The following is a 17,601-nucleotide window of genomic DNA, read 5'->3' on the forward strand; positions in this document are numbered from 1 at the left end:
ATATTTTACATGTTTCATTGCCATTCTCCCAAATCTTCCTACCCTCTCCCTCTCCCACAGAGTCCTTAAGACCGTTCTATACATCAGTGTCTCCCTTGCTGTCTCGTATTTCCAGTTTTTTAAGGAATTGCAGGCAGATTCTTTACCATCTGAGCTACAGGGAAGAGCCATATAGCTGCTAGCAGTCTGCTAATTAGAGAAAGGAAATGTCTCAGAACTCAGAGACTGGCACCAGGCCCCTCACACACAACATGCATTTTGAGATAACATTGGCACAAAGTGAATTGTCCCTGGCCATAAGATGATTGACATGAATCTTGAGGAAACTCAGGTTTCCAAGCAAATATAGTCTCACTGACATAGCTTAAGAGAACATTTGCATGAGTAAAACGTACTGGTTTGTCATGTCAATTCTGAGTCTTAGGGGGAACCCACTTGAAGACAGAGTCTAGGGTAAATACACAGTTCATTTGCATAGTTTAAGACAAACATTTCCATAAGAAAAATGCTTTGGTTAGCTCAAGGTTTGAGAAAGTTAAGTTCAGGTGGAACCAGGTACCCTTATGGCAACACAGAATTTTAAAAGAAACCTCTTTTTAAATTTGTATCAGTTCAGTTCAGTCCCTCAGTCCTATCCTACTCTTTGCGTCCCCATGGACTACAGTATGCCAGGGTTCCCTGTCTACCACCAACTCCCAAAGCTTATTCAAACTCATGCCCATTGAGTCACTGATGTCATCCAACCATCTTATCCTCTGCCATCCCCTTCTCCTCCTGCCTTCAATAATTCCCAGCATCAGGGCCTTTTCAAATGGGTCAGTTCTTCACATCAGGAGGCCAAAATATTGGAGTTTCACCTTCAGCATCAGTCCTTCCAATGAATATTCAGGACTGATTTCCTTTAGGATTGACTGGTTTGTTCTCCTTGCTGTCCAAGAGACTATCGAGAGTCTTCTCCAACACCACAGTTCAAAAGCATCAATTCTTCAGTGCTCAGCTTTCTTTATTTTCCATCTCTCACATCCATAAATGATTACTGGAAAAACCATAGCTTTGACTAGATGGACCTTTGTTGTCAAAGCAATGTCTTTGCTTTTTAATGTGCTGTCTAGGTTGGTCAAAACTTTTCTTCCAAGGAGCAAGTGTCTTTTAATTTCATGGCTGCAGTGACCATCTACAGTGATTTTGGAGCCCCAAAAATAAAGCCTATCATTGTTTCCACTGTTTCCCCATCTATTTGCCATGAAGTGATGGGACAAGATGCCATGATCTTAGTTTTCTGAATGTTGAGCTTTAAGCCAACTTTTTAGCTCTCCTCTTTCACTTTCATCAAGAGGCTCTTTAGTTCTTCACTTTCTGCCATAAGGCTGGTGTTATCTGCATATCTGAAGTTATTGATATTTCTTCAAGCAATCTTGATCCCAGCTTGTGCTTTATCCAGCCCAGCGTTTTTCACGACATATTCTGCATATAACTTAAATAAGCAGGGTGGCAATATAAAGCTTTGATGTACTCCTTTCCCGATTTGGAACCAGCCTGTTGTTTCATGTCCAGTTTTTACTGCTGCTTCCTGACCTAAATATAGATTTCTCAGGAGGCAGATAAGGTGGTCTGGTATTCCCATCACTTGAAGGATTTTCCAAAGTTTGTTGTAATCCACAGAGTCTAAGGCTTTGGCATAGTCAATAAAAGCAGAAGTAGATGTTTTTCTGGAACTTTCTTGCTTTTTGATGATCCAGCGGATGTTGGCAATTTGATCTCTGGTTCCTATGCCTTTTCTAAATCCAGCTGCTTAAACATCTGGGAGTTCACGGTTCACATACTGTTGAAGCCCAGCTTGGAGAATTCTGAGCATTACTTTGCTAGCCTGTGAGATGAGTGCTATTGTGCGGTAGTTAGACCATTCTTTGGCATTGCCTTTCTTTGAGATTGGAATGAAAACTGACCTTTTCCAGTCCTGTGGCCACTGCTGAGTTTTCCAAATTTGCTGGCATATTGCGTGCAGCACTTTCACAGCATCATCTTTTAGGATTTGAATTAGCTCAACTGGAATTCTATCACCTCCACTAGCTTTGTTCATAGTGATGTTTCCTAAGGCCCACTTGACTTTACATTCTAGGATATCTGGCTTTAGGTGAGTGATCACACCATCGTGATTATCTTGGTGTTGAATATCTTTTTTGTATAGTTCTTCTGTGTATTCTTGTCACCTCTTCTTAATATCTCTGCTTCTGTTAGGTCCATACCATTTCTGTCCTTTATTGAGCCCATCTTTGCATGAAATATTCCCTTGGTATCTCTAATTTTCTTGAAGAGATCTCTAGTCTTTCCCATTCTGTTGTTTTCCTCTATTTCTTTGCACTGATCACTGATGAAGGCTTTCTTATCTTTCCTTTCTATTCTTCGGAACTCTGCATTCAAATGGGTATATCTTGCCTTTTTCCCTTTGCCTTTAGCTTCTCTTTTCTCAGCTATTTGTAAGGCCTCCTCAGACACCCATTTTACCTTTTTGCATTTCTTTTTCTGTGGATATAAATTTGTATAGAGAAGGGGGAAAAATATATCACTAGTAGTTTGTTTCCTCCTGCAGCTTAAGAGAGAGATAAAAAAATGTCTGACACTTGCAACCTACTCCCTCCATTTGGAGCCCCCTGGTCTTCTTGCCTGTTACCCTCTCACCTCCAATTTTACATGTTGAAATCCTAAACCCCCCAGTAGCACAGAATGTGACTGTATTTGGAGATGACATCTTTAAAGAGGCAATAAAGTTAAAATGAAATCATACAAGTGGGTCCTAATCTAACAGACTGGAGTTTTCATAAGAAGAGACCAGGACACAGGTTCACACAGAGGGAAGAGCATGTAAGACACAGAGGGAAGATGGTGTCTACAAGGCAAGGAGCGAGACCCCAGAGGAAACCAACCCCACTGACACCTTTACCTCAGACTTCCAACCCCCAGGGCTGTGAGGATATAAGTTTCTGTTTTATAAGTCACCTACTCTTTGGTCTTTGTATGACAGCCCTAGCAAACTACTGCCCCCTTTAGCTTTATGTATCTAAAAGGGACTTTCTCTATTTCATGGATCATCCAAAAAAGTCAATCAGACAGTGATCAGCTCTCCTGAGCTACAAGTTCAATCACATTCAAAATATGATGTGGAAGCACCTTCTTCCAGATGTTGGGTTTTCTTTTCAGATGAATGAATTCTGTTCTAATAGAGTGAAACCTCGTGACTTAGGCTAACGTGCCCCGTGTTATAGCTCTGAACAATGCATTGATATCTGATGCTTGCACATTAAAAAAACTGATAATCTGACAGCTTCTCCTCCTAAGAGGATGCAGAGTATGCAGAAATAATGTCAAGATGGCATGAGAATTCAGAAATGTATTTTTTTCTGTAGAGGGACCTGAGCCAGTGGCAGGACTGAAATCCAAGAGTGAGGTTCTGTCACCTTGTGAACTTCCGTGACTGGCCCGACCTTGGCTACCATGTGACAGGAGAAGTGTTCTCAGGCTCAACACAGAACCCAGTACCTAGGACAGCACCCAGCCTCCCAGCAATTCCTGCTCTGTGCTCCCTGGACCAGCTCAGTGACCTTCAGTGATCTCTGAACGCACTCTCTTTATCCATGACATGGGATAAAATGGACCATCAGGAGAGTAAATGAAATCATACATGTGAGAACTGTATAAAATAAATTATGAAGAACTACACAAATGTAACTTACCATTAATATTGTTAGAGTAGGTGCAGGATTACTAGGCCAGGAATCACAAGATTTCTAAGTCTATGACCTATGTCTGCTTCATTATGTATGTTACACTTGATTTAAAATATTTACTAAAAGACCAAATTTCTAATTCTGTGTCTGCTGCACTAGCTTAACACCAGTTATGTATATAGGACCACCTTCCTTCTAAAGCACCTTAGTTTCCTCACCTGTACAAAGAGAGGGTTGAATCCTATTATCTTATTATCTGGACCAATCTAAAATTCTGTGTTCTATTTCTCATTACTCAATGTCATGATAATATAGTTTTAAAATGAAGACTTTGACATACAGGTGGGAACACCTCTTTTTGATGTGAGATGCCTAAGGTCAAAAGAGCAAAAGAGTTTGGGAGATTCCTGGCTCTCGAGGTGTCAGGAGGGATGGCCTGACTGGGAGACACTCTAGTGGATAAAAGTACTCTGTGAATTTCAGGCATAAAAAAAAAAAAAATACAGAGTTCCTTGTTCAGCTTCTCAACATTTGCACACAATGTAAGTAACTTATGAAAAGTTCAGAATACAGACTTCCTTTTCCCTAAACCTAAGCATGAACTCTAGCTCTGCCAACCCTTCAGCCAGCTCTGGGACCCAGGAAGTCTACCCGATGAGCAGTGGAAGGTCCTGCTTTGCAATTTTCTCATTTCTACAGAGGATTGAGAGGAGACAGTGATGAACTCAGGCCACATTTTAGATAAATCTTTCATATACAAGTACTTAAGATACTGGGGCATGTTTTCTTTAAGACATTTTAAATATTACACAAATAACAAATAATCTTATTCTGTTTATAAGTGAAAATCTGGGAAAGGCAGAAAAGTATGAAGAAGGGGACATACAAAGATAATTTATCACCCAGAGATAAATTTTCGATGGGGAAGTCACATCCCACCCTGAGCCATGCATGTTAAGGGACAAGAACACCAGACCTTCCTTCCCTCCCTCTGTCTTCCCATCGACCACAATCTCACTCCCACCTTGTCCCAGAAAGAATTACAGACGGCTGCATGACAATGGCTAAGCCTCTTAAACCAGACCTTGGTTACCAGTACACCTCTGTTATGAAGATACCACATGACCTGAATGTTACTCACTGAGCCCCTTCCTCACACCACACACAGTGCTTAGTGCCTCACACACCTCATCTATGAGAAAGTGCTCTGTAAACCTTCAGGCACCATTCAGACTACAGTGTGAAGGTGTTGTGAGTTCTTGATTTGTCCTGATGACAGTTTCATCTTCTAGAATATAGAGGAAGCATGGGGGGCAAATGAACCTAATTCTAAACAACAAAGAATTAGGTAGAAAGTGATAATTTCAGGTAAGAATTTTCTTTACAGACTAGGAAACAGAAGAGACCTACACCTTTCTCTGGAAGATCTTCCTAGAATCGAAATATTCCATTTTTTTCCCCTTAAACTCTCAAATTTCCTGGATATTATTTGATGGAACTTGTATCACAAATATGTTGAGTACCAATCAGAATGAATGTAAAGGGTCTTCAAAATGAGGGTGTTCAGTGCTCCATGAGAATCTCAACTCAGAGTCCAAACATGTGGAAAGTCAAATCCAAAATCTCTCTCTCAGGCACAGGTGCACGCACACAGAAGGGTTCACACATCCCGACCCCACCCCCAGCACTGCTGCAGATTCCCAGCAGACCTGCCTTCCACCTGCCATGTGTTGTCAAAGACCCAGTCATGAAGCTTCCTCTCTGGAGGCTTCTAATTGAAAAGAGCACAGAGTGCTTGTTCCCAGACCCTTGGTGGAGATCCTGAGAATAGTGAATCCTGGAGGCGAATTTTAATTACAGCTTCCCGCAACAGCCTCACCTATTTTGCCATTTTACTGAGGACAGCAGCCTTCGCCTCACCCAGTTGTTGCACCATCTTGTAAAATAGGCTGTTTTTATTTTGCAGCAAATTATTTGGCTGATTATGTTCTTTTCGTGTCCCTGAATCCAAAACCTGTTAACAGCAGAAAGAAACCCATTAGCACACAGTATACCCCAGTAACATAACTCAGACAATATTTCAAAAGGGGGCAGGTCAGGGAGAATTTGGGTGGTAGGACTGATATTTAAATGATTTGATTACTCTGTTTTACTAGGTAGCAAAGGCCCAGCCCGACCTTTCATTATTATATGGTTATAGGAAAGGAAGAAAATGAACATTTTAGAATATGATTACTGGAACTGAACAGTCTGTAGTAATTTATATTCTGCCCAGGGAATTTGGGGTTGTTATCATTAGTTAGTGCTTTTAGCTCTCAGACTCTGAGCTTTGAGGGCTATTTGTACAGATATACAGAGTTGAGAAATGTCTTGATTCAAGAAAAGCAGACTGCATTTATCTAAAAAGTAGGTTGACATCATACAAATCACATGGCAATGTCCTAACAACAAGTTAATCTCAAGTTGATTTGACAATTTGAGCAATATTTTGGGGGGAAAAAGTAAAGGCTTCCAGAATTTCTTTAGTGTCCTGGATAACGTCAGCCCCTACTGGATGGACTAAATGTGAGGCTGAAACTCCATTACTTTGGCCACCTAATGGGAAGAGCTGACTCACTGCAAAAGACCCTGATGCTGGGAAAGACTGAAGGCAGGAGGACAAGGGGACAACAGAGGATGAGATGGTTGGATGGCATCAGCAATTCAATGGACATGAGTTTGAGCAAATTCCAGTAAGTAGTGAAGGACAGGGAAGTCTGGAATGCTGCAGTCCATGGGGGTGCAAACAGTCGGAAACTGACAGACTGAGCGACTGAACAACACGAGGGGCAGAACCCCTTGTCCAAGAGGTTAAGATGCTTCTTGACGTTGGCTGTGGTTGTAGTTTATTATTATGAGAGTGGAAGGCTGGCAAAAAGAGCTGTTATATAAGCAGCTTTTGCAGAATTGCTCTGCACAGAAGGCATTTCTAGAAATGCAGTTTTCTTTTGGGTAAGACTATAAAACCAAATAAGAAATTGAGCTCCAAACTGAAGCAGTCACAGCCTGCACAGCACATAGGGCAGCCCAACCTGAACTGCCTAGGATCTGAATCTGTTTTCACAAATTACTTTTATTTGCTTTTTTCTCTTTCTTTGTTAAGCTGCCTGTCTTTCACCCCTTTTATTGCTCATTAATAAACCTGCTAATTGGAAATTGAAAGGGAGAGGAAGGGGCTCTTAAGTTTGCCTTTCTACTTATGCCTTGGTTAATGGTTATGGAGGAGGAAAAAGTACCTGAAATAATTGATCCAAATAATAGAACTACAAAAACAGTTCTGATATTACTGCTGCTGCTGCTAAGTCGCTTCAGCCCTGTCCGATTCTGTGCTACCCTATAGACGGCAGCCCACCAGGCTCCGCCATTCCTGGGATTTTCCAGGCAAGAACACTGGAGTGGGTGTTCCATTTCCTTCTCCAATCCATGAAAGTGAAAAGTGAAAGTGAAGTCACTCAGGCGTGTCCAACTCTTCACAACCCCATGGACTGCAGCCAACCAGCCTCCTCCATCCATGGGATTTTCCAGGCAAGAGTACTGGAGTGGGGTGCCATTGCCTTCTCCGGTTCTGATGTTAAGTGGAATTTAATTATTCATTTAGGTCATATTTAAAGTAAATGCATCTAAAGAGAATATGTGTTATGGGCTTACCTGGTGGCTCAATGGTAAAAGAGTCGCCTGCCAATGCAGGAGTCATAGGTTTGATCCCTAATCCAGGAAGACCCCACATGCTGTGGAGCAAATAAGTTCATGCACCACAACTACTGAGCCCACATGTCACAACTACTGAAGCCTGAGTGCCTAGAGCCTGTGCTCCACAACAACAGAAGCCTCTGCAAGGAGAAGTCTGCACATTTGTCGCAACTAGAGAAAAGCTCACACAGCAACGAAGACCCAGCACAGCCAAAAATAAGTTAATAAAATTATTTTTTTTAAAAAGAAGAGAATATGCTGGAACTCTAAACAAGACACAAGTTATTTTTTCCACATGTAGGTATTGCAGTTAACTTCATCCTTTTTATTTAATTGGAAACATTTTTTAAGTCTCACAAAGGGCATATTTCTATTAATCTTTTGTTTATACTGTGAATCATTGTTAAGAGCAGCTTTCTCAAAAGAGTCCAAGAATAATTGAATGTCTCATCTACATAATTAATTTTCTGTATGCCAATTGAGCATGCCAATTTAGATGCCCTGAATGTGCAATTTTACTTAAGCATAGCATAATAGAACATAACTGCTCCTCCTGAAGTTGAAGAAGAAAAACTGCAGTTTTAAAACACAGGTCTCAAAATATCTATGTTCAATTAATCTATGAAAGATTAGGTAAGAGTATATATTGAACAAAAGACAGTCTCTTTGCTAGGTAGTACTGGGAAAGCTTCATACCTGGAAATAAATGAAATTATAAAACCCCCTCATACCACACATAAAAATAAACTCAAAATAGTTTAAAGACCTAAGATAAGACTGGGCATTATAAACAAAAAGGAAAACACAGGCAAAAAACTTTTTGACATAAAATGCCGCAATATTTTCTTATATCAGTCTCCCAAAGCAAAGAAATAAAAGCAAAAATAAACTGGATCTAATTAAAATGAAAAGGCAAGACTCACATTAGGGGATTCAAGACCTAAGATGGGACATAGACTGAAAAATGGCCGGAAACAGAATTTTACCAACTTAGCCTTTACATTTACTGGCTTGATCAAAGATTTTAGATATTTCAGAATAAATAAACATAAAGCAAATCTAAATTCTCTTTGTGTTCAGAAAAATAGGTATAGTTTTAGATTTTTAACATCCCTTATAAAAATAACGTTGTATAATTTTCCACTGTGTCCCCACCCTTGCTGTAACACTAGTTAAACTATATACTAAATCACACATTCAAATTGGCGTGATAATAATCCCAGAACCCCAGGATCTCTCCAGGAACCCCCAACCTTGAATTACTTATCAAGCTCTAGTAGGTTAAGTAAAAAAACATTATGTTGGACAAGTAAGTGAGTTACATAAGCTCAATGAAGATGTGTTTATCAAACCTGTTTATGTGCAGATATTCCTGGTAGCTGTCTAGACATAAAAATTAAATGGACCCACTGCAAGATAACTTGATCCATTCATTGGCAAGATGCCATCAGTGAAAAAGAGGAATGCAAGGAGAGGTGGGTGAGTGCATGGAGAGGTGGGGGGCAGGAGAGGATGGAGTTAAAGCCCGATAAGAAATGATGACAACAATAGAGATAGACCTCCACTTATCGACAAGTAGAGATGCAAGGGGACGGTCTGTGTCATATCTCTGTTTCTGGTCGCCAGGTGATGACAAAGGGACAGTTGTCCAAACTTGCATAGTGGGTCCCTCATTGGTAAAATGGGTGCCCATGATTTTCTCAGTGACTGGGCAACATGGCAAGTATTAATTCAAAATCCTTTCCTAGACCTTTAAATAATAAATTAGTCTCTCACCAGGGGGGTGATGAAGGCTGGGTTATAGTCACTTCCATAGTCACTTTCCCAAATCTGCTGCCTTTGCTTATAAGCACTCCCCTCTTAAAGTATCTCTTCTTCCCAACTGTGCTTTCTACATCCATATTAGTTATTTTCCTTTGAAAACTTGAGTGAAATCTTTTGGAGTTTTTGAAGGAGTTTTCTCTTCTGAAATATTCTAATTACAGCCATGTAGGCTTCTGAAGGAAATGTTCCATGAAGGTGAAAAACATAATTTAAGTAAAAGTCTAGTTAGACATGAGCTGTTTTGTGCTTTCTAGGTGGGGATGTTACAACAGTTTCTGGTTTTGATTTCCCTGGGGAAAATTCTACTGAGAAGAGGTTCGTGTTGAGGAAGAAACAGAAAACAAAATCATAAGATTGACTGTAAACAAAAGAGGTGGAATCTGAGTTTCCTGTCCCTGGTTTTGGTTCTTCATCATTCATTTCCAAAGAATTCTCTAACTGCAGACAGTGAAAATGTTGACCACAGACAACAATACTGTTAATGCAAGTGCAGATTGTCACATGCTTCTCTGTTCATGGTTCTAGGGAGGATTCAGGTGACATGAAGACTGAAATGTTCAGGAATTAGAGGCAACAGCTGTGCTATTAGCTGCAGAGAAAGCAGGTCACAAGCACCCAGCTAATCCTAAAATCTATAGGAAGAACCCTCTAATATAGACAGTAGTGAGTATAAGGAGAAAAAGGATTTCTAATTTATCTGTCTCACTCCACTATTTTGGAGCAAATGAGGATGATTAATTTAGTTGCTGTTATGACTTTTATGCTTAATCATAACTTAGATGCTGTTATGACATCTTTAAAATACTTAAAATTCATAAAATTTCTTTGGAAAATAAAATTCTGAAATGGTTTAACAAACCAAAACTAGGTAAATCCCTTCAGAGAGCCAACACATACACAAAGCTATTAACTGGGTCACAGTTGTTTCCCAACAAGCCTTTTCTCTTGTTCACTTACACTAAGCAAAACCATATCCATCTAATCATTTCAAGATTTTTGAATAAAAGTGACAATTTAAAAAATATATAATCTCTAAAGTGAAAGTGTTAGTTGCTCAGTCATGTCCGACTCTTTGTGACCCCATGGACTGTAGCCTGCTAGGTTCCTCTGTCCATGGAATTTTCCAGGCAAGAATACTGGAGTGGGTAGCCTTCCCTTCTGCAGGGGATCTTCCTGATCCAGGGATCAAACCTGGGTCTCCTGCATTGCAGGCAGATTCTTAACAGTCTGAACCTCCAGGGAAGCCCATATTATGTCAAAGTTTCAGATTAATTATACTCGATCTCTAAGATGAAATTTTAGGCAGCTATTAAAACTGTGCTATAGAAAATTAATTACTGACATGGGGGATTTTAAGAATATATTGTTGCTATAAAAATTCTGCTGATGAAATACTCTGTTTTGCATAAGACTAATTACCAAACTATTAATAGTTCTAATTTTATCCAAATAATATTATAGCACTATACAACTGTTACTTTCTGGTGGTGCATATTTTGTAATCTTCCCTTTATGAGATTTAAAAAAATTTTCTTATTTGTACCTTGCACATTTATTGCCTTTTTGTAACAAAATATATGTTTTTATGAGTTAGGCTCTTCATTTTAAAAAACAGAATAAAAGAAAATATCCATCTATTTTTGTGCCGAAGTGTTCATCAGTACAACAATATGTATTATTACACCTTAACACTTGCAGTGACAGGACTTTATGGTGAAAGCACTGTTGGTTATGCCCTTCATCAGCATCTGTCACTTCCCCAAGCCCCTCCCCCAGGCTAGCAGCCCTCCCTGTGAAGCATCAGGCTTTGTAGCAGATTGACTCTGACTTGTCTTTATATCCTTAAAGCTTTAAGAACAAACAATCACTTGCTTTCCAGAAAGGAACTGGTATAGGCATCCCTCTGAGCTATTGCAGCTTCAGTTTCAGAACACCAGAATACACTGAATACTGCAGTAAAGTGAGTCATGTGAATTTTCTGGTTTTCCAGGGCATATAGAAGTTATGTTTACACTATACTATACCCAAGCATGTGTGCAATAGCATTATGTCTGAAAAAAAAAAGTACAGAACTTAACTTAAAAATAAGGCATTGCTAAAAATATTAACCATCATCAGAGACTTCAGTAAGTCACAGTAGTAATATCAAAGATTGTTGATGTTACAGATCACCAAAGCAACTGCAATGATAGTAAAATGTCTGATATATTGTGAGATTTACCAAAAGGTGACATAGAGACATGGAATAAGCAGATACTGATGGAAAAACAGTGCCTATAGACTTGCTCAATGCAGGTTTATGACAAGCTCTCAATTTGTAAAAAATGCAGTATCTGGGAAGCACAATAAAACAAGGTATGTCTATATTTCTAAAGCAAGCAATAAAAATAAGATTGCCTCAAAAATTAAAGTTTTGAGAAAGAACATTACTGGTGATGTTTTTGCTGAATTGAAAGCCAACTGGTAATCAGAAGCTCTAGAAAAATATACAAGCTTTATACCTGGGGTAAATGGAGCACAGAGGACAATCCCCAACTCTGTAACTGGTGGGTGCAGAGGTCCCCTGAGGTCTAATCCTGCCATTCCTACCAGAGGAGTCAGCAACTACAACCAGCTCAGACTGAGATGTAAACACAGGGCCAAGCTTACATCTCCTGGTGGGACCTCCCCATGACATCACTGATGACCTCAACCACAAAACCTTAAACTGAAGGTTTCCCAACACAGGAGTGGGAAGAGCAGCTCCACAGTGAAGGGTAAGATCCTTTCCTGGAAACAAGGTCATTCATCACAATGATGACAGACTCCAAACAGAACCCTTGCCTTTCCCTTCTCCCTCCATCTTCCCCATTCACCCCGATGCTCAGTCTTTGCACCCAGAAACCAGCATCAACTTCTCTCTCTGCCCTCAGATCCCATGTTCAATCCATCACACAGTCCACTTGGCTCCACTTCCATATCTACCCCAAGTCCCACCATCTCACCATTATCCACTGCAGGCACCTTAGACTAAGCCAACAGTCTACAGAGAGCACATTTTAAGAGAGTGAACATTGAATTTGGAGAACTGAAAGACCATCAGTGTGATTTTAGCTGTAAAGGAAGGAGGCAGAAGAGAGTGAGACAAAACTAGAAAGTTGGGGAGGGACTGGCTGTACATTGCTTCATAAAAGTCCTTTAAAGATTTGTTCACAGACATTGACCAAGAGACAAAAAATTGAGGTTATAGAAATTTACCAGGAGATATTGATAAGATATTCCAAGATGCTTATTCCTTGGGAAAAAAAGTTATGACAAACCTAGAGAATGTATTAAAAAGGAGACACATTGCTTTGCTGACAAAGGCCCATATAGTCAAAGCTATGATTTTTCCAGAAGTCATGTATCGATATGAGATTTGGACCATAAAGAAGGCTGAGTGCCAGCCAATGAATTGATGCTTTTGAATTATGGTGATAGAGAAGACTTTTGAGAGTTCCCTGGACAGCAAGGAGATCAAACAGTCAATCCCAAAGGAAATCAACCCTGTATATTCACTGGAAGGACTGATGGTGAAGCTGAAGCCCCAATACTTTGGCCACCTGATGTGAAGAGCCAAATCACTGGAAAAGACCCTGATGATGGGAAAGATGGAGGGCAGGAAGAGAAGGGGATGACAGAGGATGAGATGGTTGGATGGCATCACCGACTCAATGGACATGGGTTTGAGTAGGCTCTGGGAGATAGTGAAGGACAGGGAAGCCTGGCATGCTGCAGTCCATAGGGTCACAAAGACTCAGACACAACTGAATGACTGAACAACAAACTGATAAGTAAAGCATTAAAAAAATGAGCATTTTTTGGTAATAGCAACAAAGCTGACTGGTTCAGAGGATATAGATGTTCACATCTGCAGATCAGGTGCTGAGTGATAACAGTTTAGGACTGATCAGGAGACATGTCCTCCATTTCTGTGCCTCTTCAGTTTCCCTAACCAACCACACATTCCAAGGTGACAGTATTTCTAAGAATTAGATAATAAAAAGAATCTGTTACCATGAATGTCATTAATGCTATAATACCGAAAAACCAAAAATAAATGTTTAGGGTACATTTAGGAACAAAGAATTTAATTGAACAGACCCTTAACTGAGCTGGAGATCAAGCCATGTTTCTGCTACTATGTCTAAAGCCTGGAAAAGGGCTTGAAATAGGTAAATTTCACAGCATCATTTATTTATAATGGAAGAATGATGCTTTAGGGGACAATCTTTGAAATGCAATGTTGAGAGGTAAGAACAAAGTGACAGGTAAAATCTAGCAATAAAAGGTTACTTTTCCAATTAGCATCAAGAACACAAAATGAACAATTAAGGATGCCTGACACAAAACATTTCTGGAAATTAAGAGTCACTGTTGGGTAGTCTTGAATGTCACCCCATGCCTCATGAAAGTCTGCAGGTAGAGCCCACTTCCTACTGTGATGTCTAGTCCGCATGACCAGACACACTGCTTGGAGCCTAGACGACAGGATGTCCCACTCCTTTCATCTGCCTCCCCAGAGCTCACTCCTGAGCACATCCAGCTTGGGGTGTGAGACTACAGGCACTGCCTCAATGCTGACAGCCTGGTATCTTCTCAGTGTCCCACTGATGATCCCATCTGACAATGCATGTGAAGTAGGATAGGAGGTGATATTCCAGAAGCTGCCCAAGAAGTCAAAAGAGATGGTACTATTATCCTTACACATAGGGAACTGTGGGTATTACTGACCACTCATTAGTGATTATTACTTGTTTTGTATGAACCATCAAAATATCTTAAACTATCTTGCATTCCCTGAGATTATTTGCTGCCAAAGTTTATCCTTTGAAGAATGCTTTTCTTGTTTTATAAAGCCACATCCTAACATTTATTGAAACTGAGAAAACAACAGAGGGAAAGGACAAGGAAAGAGATAAAATGAAAAAGAGAGAGAAAAGGAATAGATGGAGGAAGGAAATGAAGCTAAGGAAGGAAATATTAAATTACTAAGGATAGAAAGAGCCAACCAAACCTGGAAGGAATATACTAGACAGATATCCAGAGACCAAAGCCTGGAACTTGCCATGTGTGCAGAACAGAGATATTGTGTAAGAGACTTGCTGGTTGTTTAGTTAGTCTCTCATCCCTGATTTGCCTTTCTTTCCAAACTCTCATCTGTGATGCAGAAGCTGGGTCTCTGCAAGTCACTGCAAGAGTTCAGACTCTTTTGCCAGGTGGCCTTTGTTAGGTTGCCAGTAGGGGGCACTAGAGGGAGACTGAAGGTGGGAAACACCGCTAATGTTCTACTTGATAGCGTCACCTCAGCACTGGGACCTGACTCAGCCCCCAGCTATTAGCACCTGGAGAACCAGTCCCATCTTGCCCCCTCACAAATATGACCAGCAACCAGGCAGTGACTTCTTGGAGGTCTGAGTATCAATTCCTTAGGGCCTCTTTTCTGAGTTCTCAGGTCTGGAGATCTGTCCGAGTATATGGTAGCTGCTTTCTAAAATCATTACCCCAGTGTTTCATTTTTCTAGCCCTCTAATCCATATGTAATACATTTCTTATATGAAATCCTTTCAGTTAAAGTACTGTTTTTCTCACTAGGCTTTTTCTTCTCATCTCCTGAGAAATTCTACAACTTTAGCCATCAACCTCCTGGCAGTCTAAATTAGAGCCAAATTTTTTGATAAGAGAATCCAAAAATGCTGAAATTTCTATGATACAGTGAAAATGATGGTGTTCTGCCCCAATAAAATATGGAGCTATAACTTAGGTTTGAAATATTTTAATGGTTGGTGATCATAAAAAAATGACAATTCAAATAAACTTTTAATATGAAAATATAAGATCATTGGATATATTATTTAATAGTGCATTCTAAAAGTATAGTTAAGTACTTGAGTAATTTTCAGGAATGAGAGAAGAAACTAAGAGAAAAATTAATGGACGTCCCTATCAAATTTTACATGGAAGGATATATTGAAAATTGAACATAAATGGAAACAGCTAAAATGGAGAGGGTCTTACCATTATCCGTTCACAGTCAATAACAGTGCTCAACCTGTGTGCAATGGTCAGCACAGTGCACTGGGCAAATCTCTCACGAATTCTTTTTTGTATGAACTCATCAGTTCTAGAAACAAAGAAGTTGATTTAGTTCAGTAAAGACAGGAAAAGCAGACTTAAGACTTAAAAATATTCTATGATATTTTTACAATGTTTTTAAAAATCAATACTTTAACATATAGTCTTGTTCCTAAAAAACTAAGTAAAAAAGGCTACTTAGAAATTTAATATTTTTTATAAAATGATGGAAAATTAGTCTTTCCTCAAAATTGCTTGAAACTATCAGGAGCTGGATTTAGGAATTCAGCTCTCTTATTGTGCCTCAAAACAACATTAACACCATATAACATGTCTTGGTTTTTTCCTTTGTTTTCTGGAATTAATATTATCAACAGATATCCATGAGGCCAAAAGAGCACTTAGAAACATTTCGAAGATTCATGAAATGTTTTCCATTTACCACATTTACAAGTCAGTTCAAGATTTACTGGGGCTCAGCTCCATACCTCGGATCCACGTTTGATGTGGCTTTGTCAATAATCAATATCTGATTCTTCCTGAGAAGAGCCCTGGCAAGGCACACCAGTTGTTTCTGACCAACACTCAAGTTCAACCCAGATTCTGCTAATTCAGTATTCATTTTAGCAGGAAGACCTTCGATGGATTCTTTAAGTTGTACCTATGGATACAGAAAGAATGACATTTTTCTAAGCAAACTGCTACTGAAGTAGACATGCCTTTTAGACATTAGAGCTTTGACATCCTCAGGACTTCTTATGTGTCTTACATGTACAGCCAGGTGATGGGGAGAGCTCCTTCCAATGAGTGTTCACTGAGAAAGATGGTGGAGTCAACTCAGGACAGAAAGATCTCAGTGTCCCCCTTTCCCATCACAGGACATCCACCAGAAACCTCACCTAGGGGTTAATTATGGAAGTCTCACAAAAAGTGAAGCTATTTCTCCCAATGTGACTTAAACAGAAAAGTTAAAAGGATCTTTATGGTTGAGTCAAGTTTCCCAATGTACATTTTGCATAGGAGTTGGTATACTAAAGAAAAACTTTCAAAAATTTTACAGAAAAACTGGTTCTCTGAAGATATAAGCTTATTGGCCCTTTATTATTTTCTAAAGTTTAATATATGCAAGTTCAAGCAATGACAAACTGCCCCTTATACATTAGTAATCCTGGAGCCCATTCTGATGATGGTTCTTTCCCAAGTTTAATCCTACAAATAGTGGACCAGTCAAGTGCATTTTCTTCAGTGTCTTAAATGCATTGTTTGTGAATGAAAACACATGAAAAAGAAAACACAACATCTTATTTCCCCCAGTATATGGATACAGGTTATTGTCGTCCAGTTGCTGAGTCATGCCCAACACTTTGCAACCCCATGGACAGCAGCAAACCAGTGTTCCTAGTCATTCACTATTGCTTGGAGTTTGCTCAAACTCAGGTCCATTAAGTTGGTGATGCCATCCAACCATCTTGTCCTCTTTCATACCCTTCTCCACCTGCCTTCCATCTTTCCCAGCATCAAGGTCTTTTTCAATGAGTTGGCTCTTCACATCAGGTGGCCAAAGTATTGGAGCTTCAGCTTCATCATCAGTCCATCCAAGGAAAATTCAGGGTTCATTTCCTTTAGGATTGACTGGTTTGATCTCCTTGCTGTCCAAGGGACTCTCAACAATTTTCTCCAGAACCACAGTTCAAAAGCATCAGTTCTTCAATACTCAGCCTTCTTTATGGTCCAACCCTCACATTGGTACATGACTACTGGGAAAACCATAGGTTTGACTAGATGGACTTTGTCAGTAAAGTGATGTCTCTACTTTTTAATATTCTGTCTAGGTTTCTTGCAACTCCTCTTCCCAGGAGCAAGCATCTTTTAATTTCATGGCTGCAGTCACCATCTGCAGTGATTTTGGAAATAAAGTCTGTCATTGTTTCCACTGTTTCCCCATCTACTGCAATGTAGTGATGAGACAGGATGGCATGATCTTAGTTTCTTGAATGTTGAGTTTTAAGCCAGGTTTTTCACACTCTTCTTTCACTTTTATCAAGAGGCTCTTTAGTCCTCTTCACTTTCTATGATTAGGGTGGTATCAGATGCATATCTGAGGTTATTGATATTTCTCCCAGAAATCTTGATGCCAGCTTGTGCTTCATCCAGCCTGGCATTTTGCATGATGTACTCTGCATATAAGTCAAATAAGCAAGGTGACAACATATAGCCTTGACATACTCCT

At 39.7% G+C, this 17,601-nt stretch overlaps 1 protein-coding gene across 2 annotated transcripts in view; it reads right to left on the reverse strand.

The window, feature by feature from the left end:
• LOC133258049 (ATP-binding cassette sub-family C member 4-like) overlaps nucleotides 1–17,601 on the reverse strand; it is a 656,993-nt gene that overhangs the window by 397,240 nt on the left and 242,152 nt on the right. Inside the window, exons 27-29 of one of the 2 annotated variants that reach the window (XM_061434383.1) lie at nucleotides 15,860–16,032; nucleotides 15,315–15,420; nucleotides 5,605–5,739 (exon numbers count right to left, since the gene is read on the reverse strand). The exons of the other annotated variant lie outside the window; for it this stretch is intronic. Of the exons in view, the coding sequence (XP_061290367.1) occupies nucleotides 5,605–5,739; nucleotides 15,315–15,420; nucleotides 15,860–16,032 (414 nt within the window). The remainder of the gene's footprint in view (nucleotides 1–5,604; nucleotides 5,740–15,314; nucleotides 15,421–15,859; nucleotides 16,033–17,601) is intronic. 2 annotated transcript variants of the gene reach the window in all.

The sequence above is a fragment of the Bos javanicus genome, chromosome 12 (genome assembly GCF_032452875.1).
Source record: "Bos javanicus breed banteng chromosome 12, ARS-OSU_banteng_1.0, whole genome shotgun sequence".
Lineage (NCBI taxonomy): Eukaryota > Metazoa > Chordata > Mammalia > Artiodactyla > Bovidae > Bos > Bos javanicus.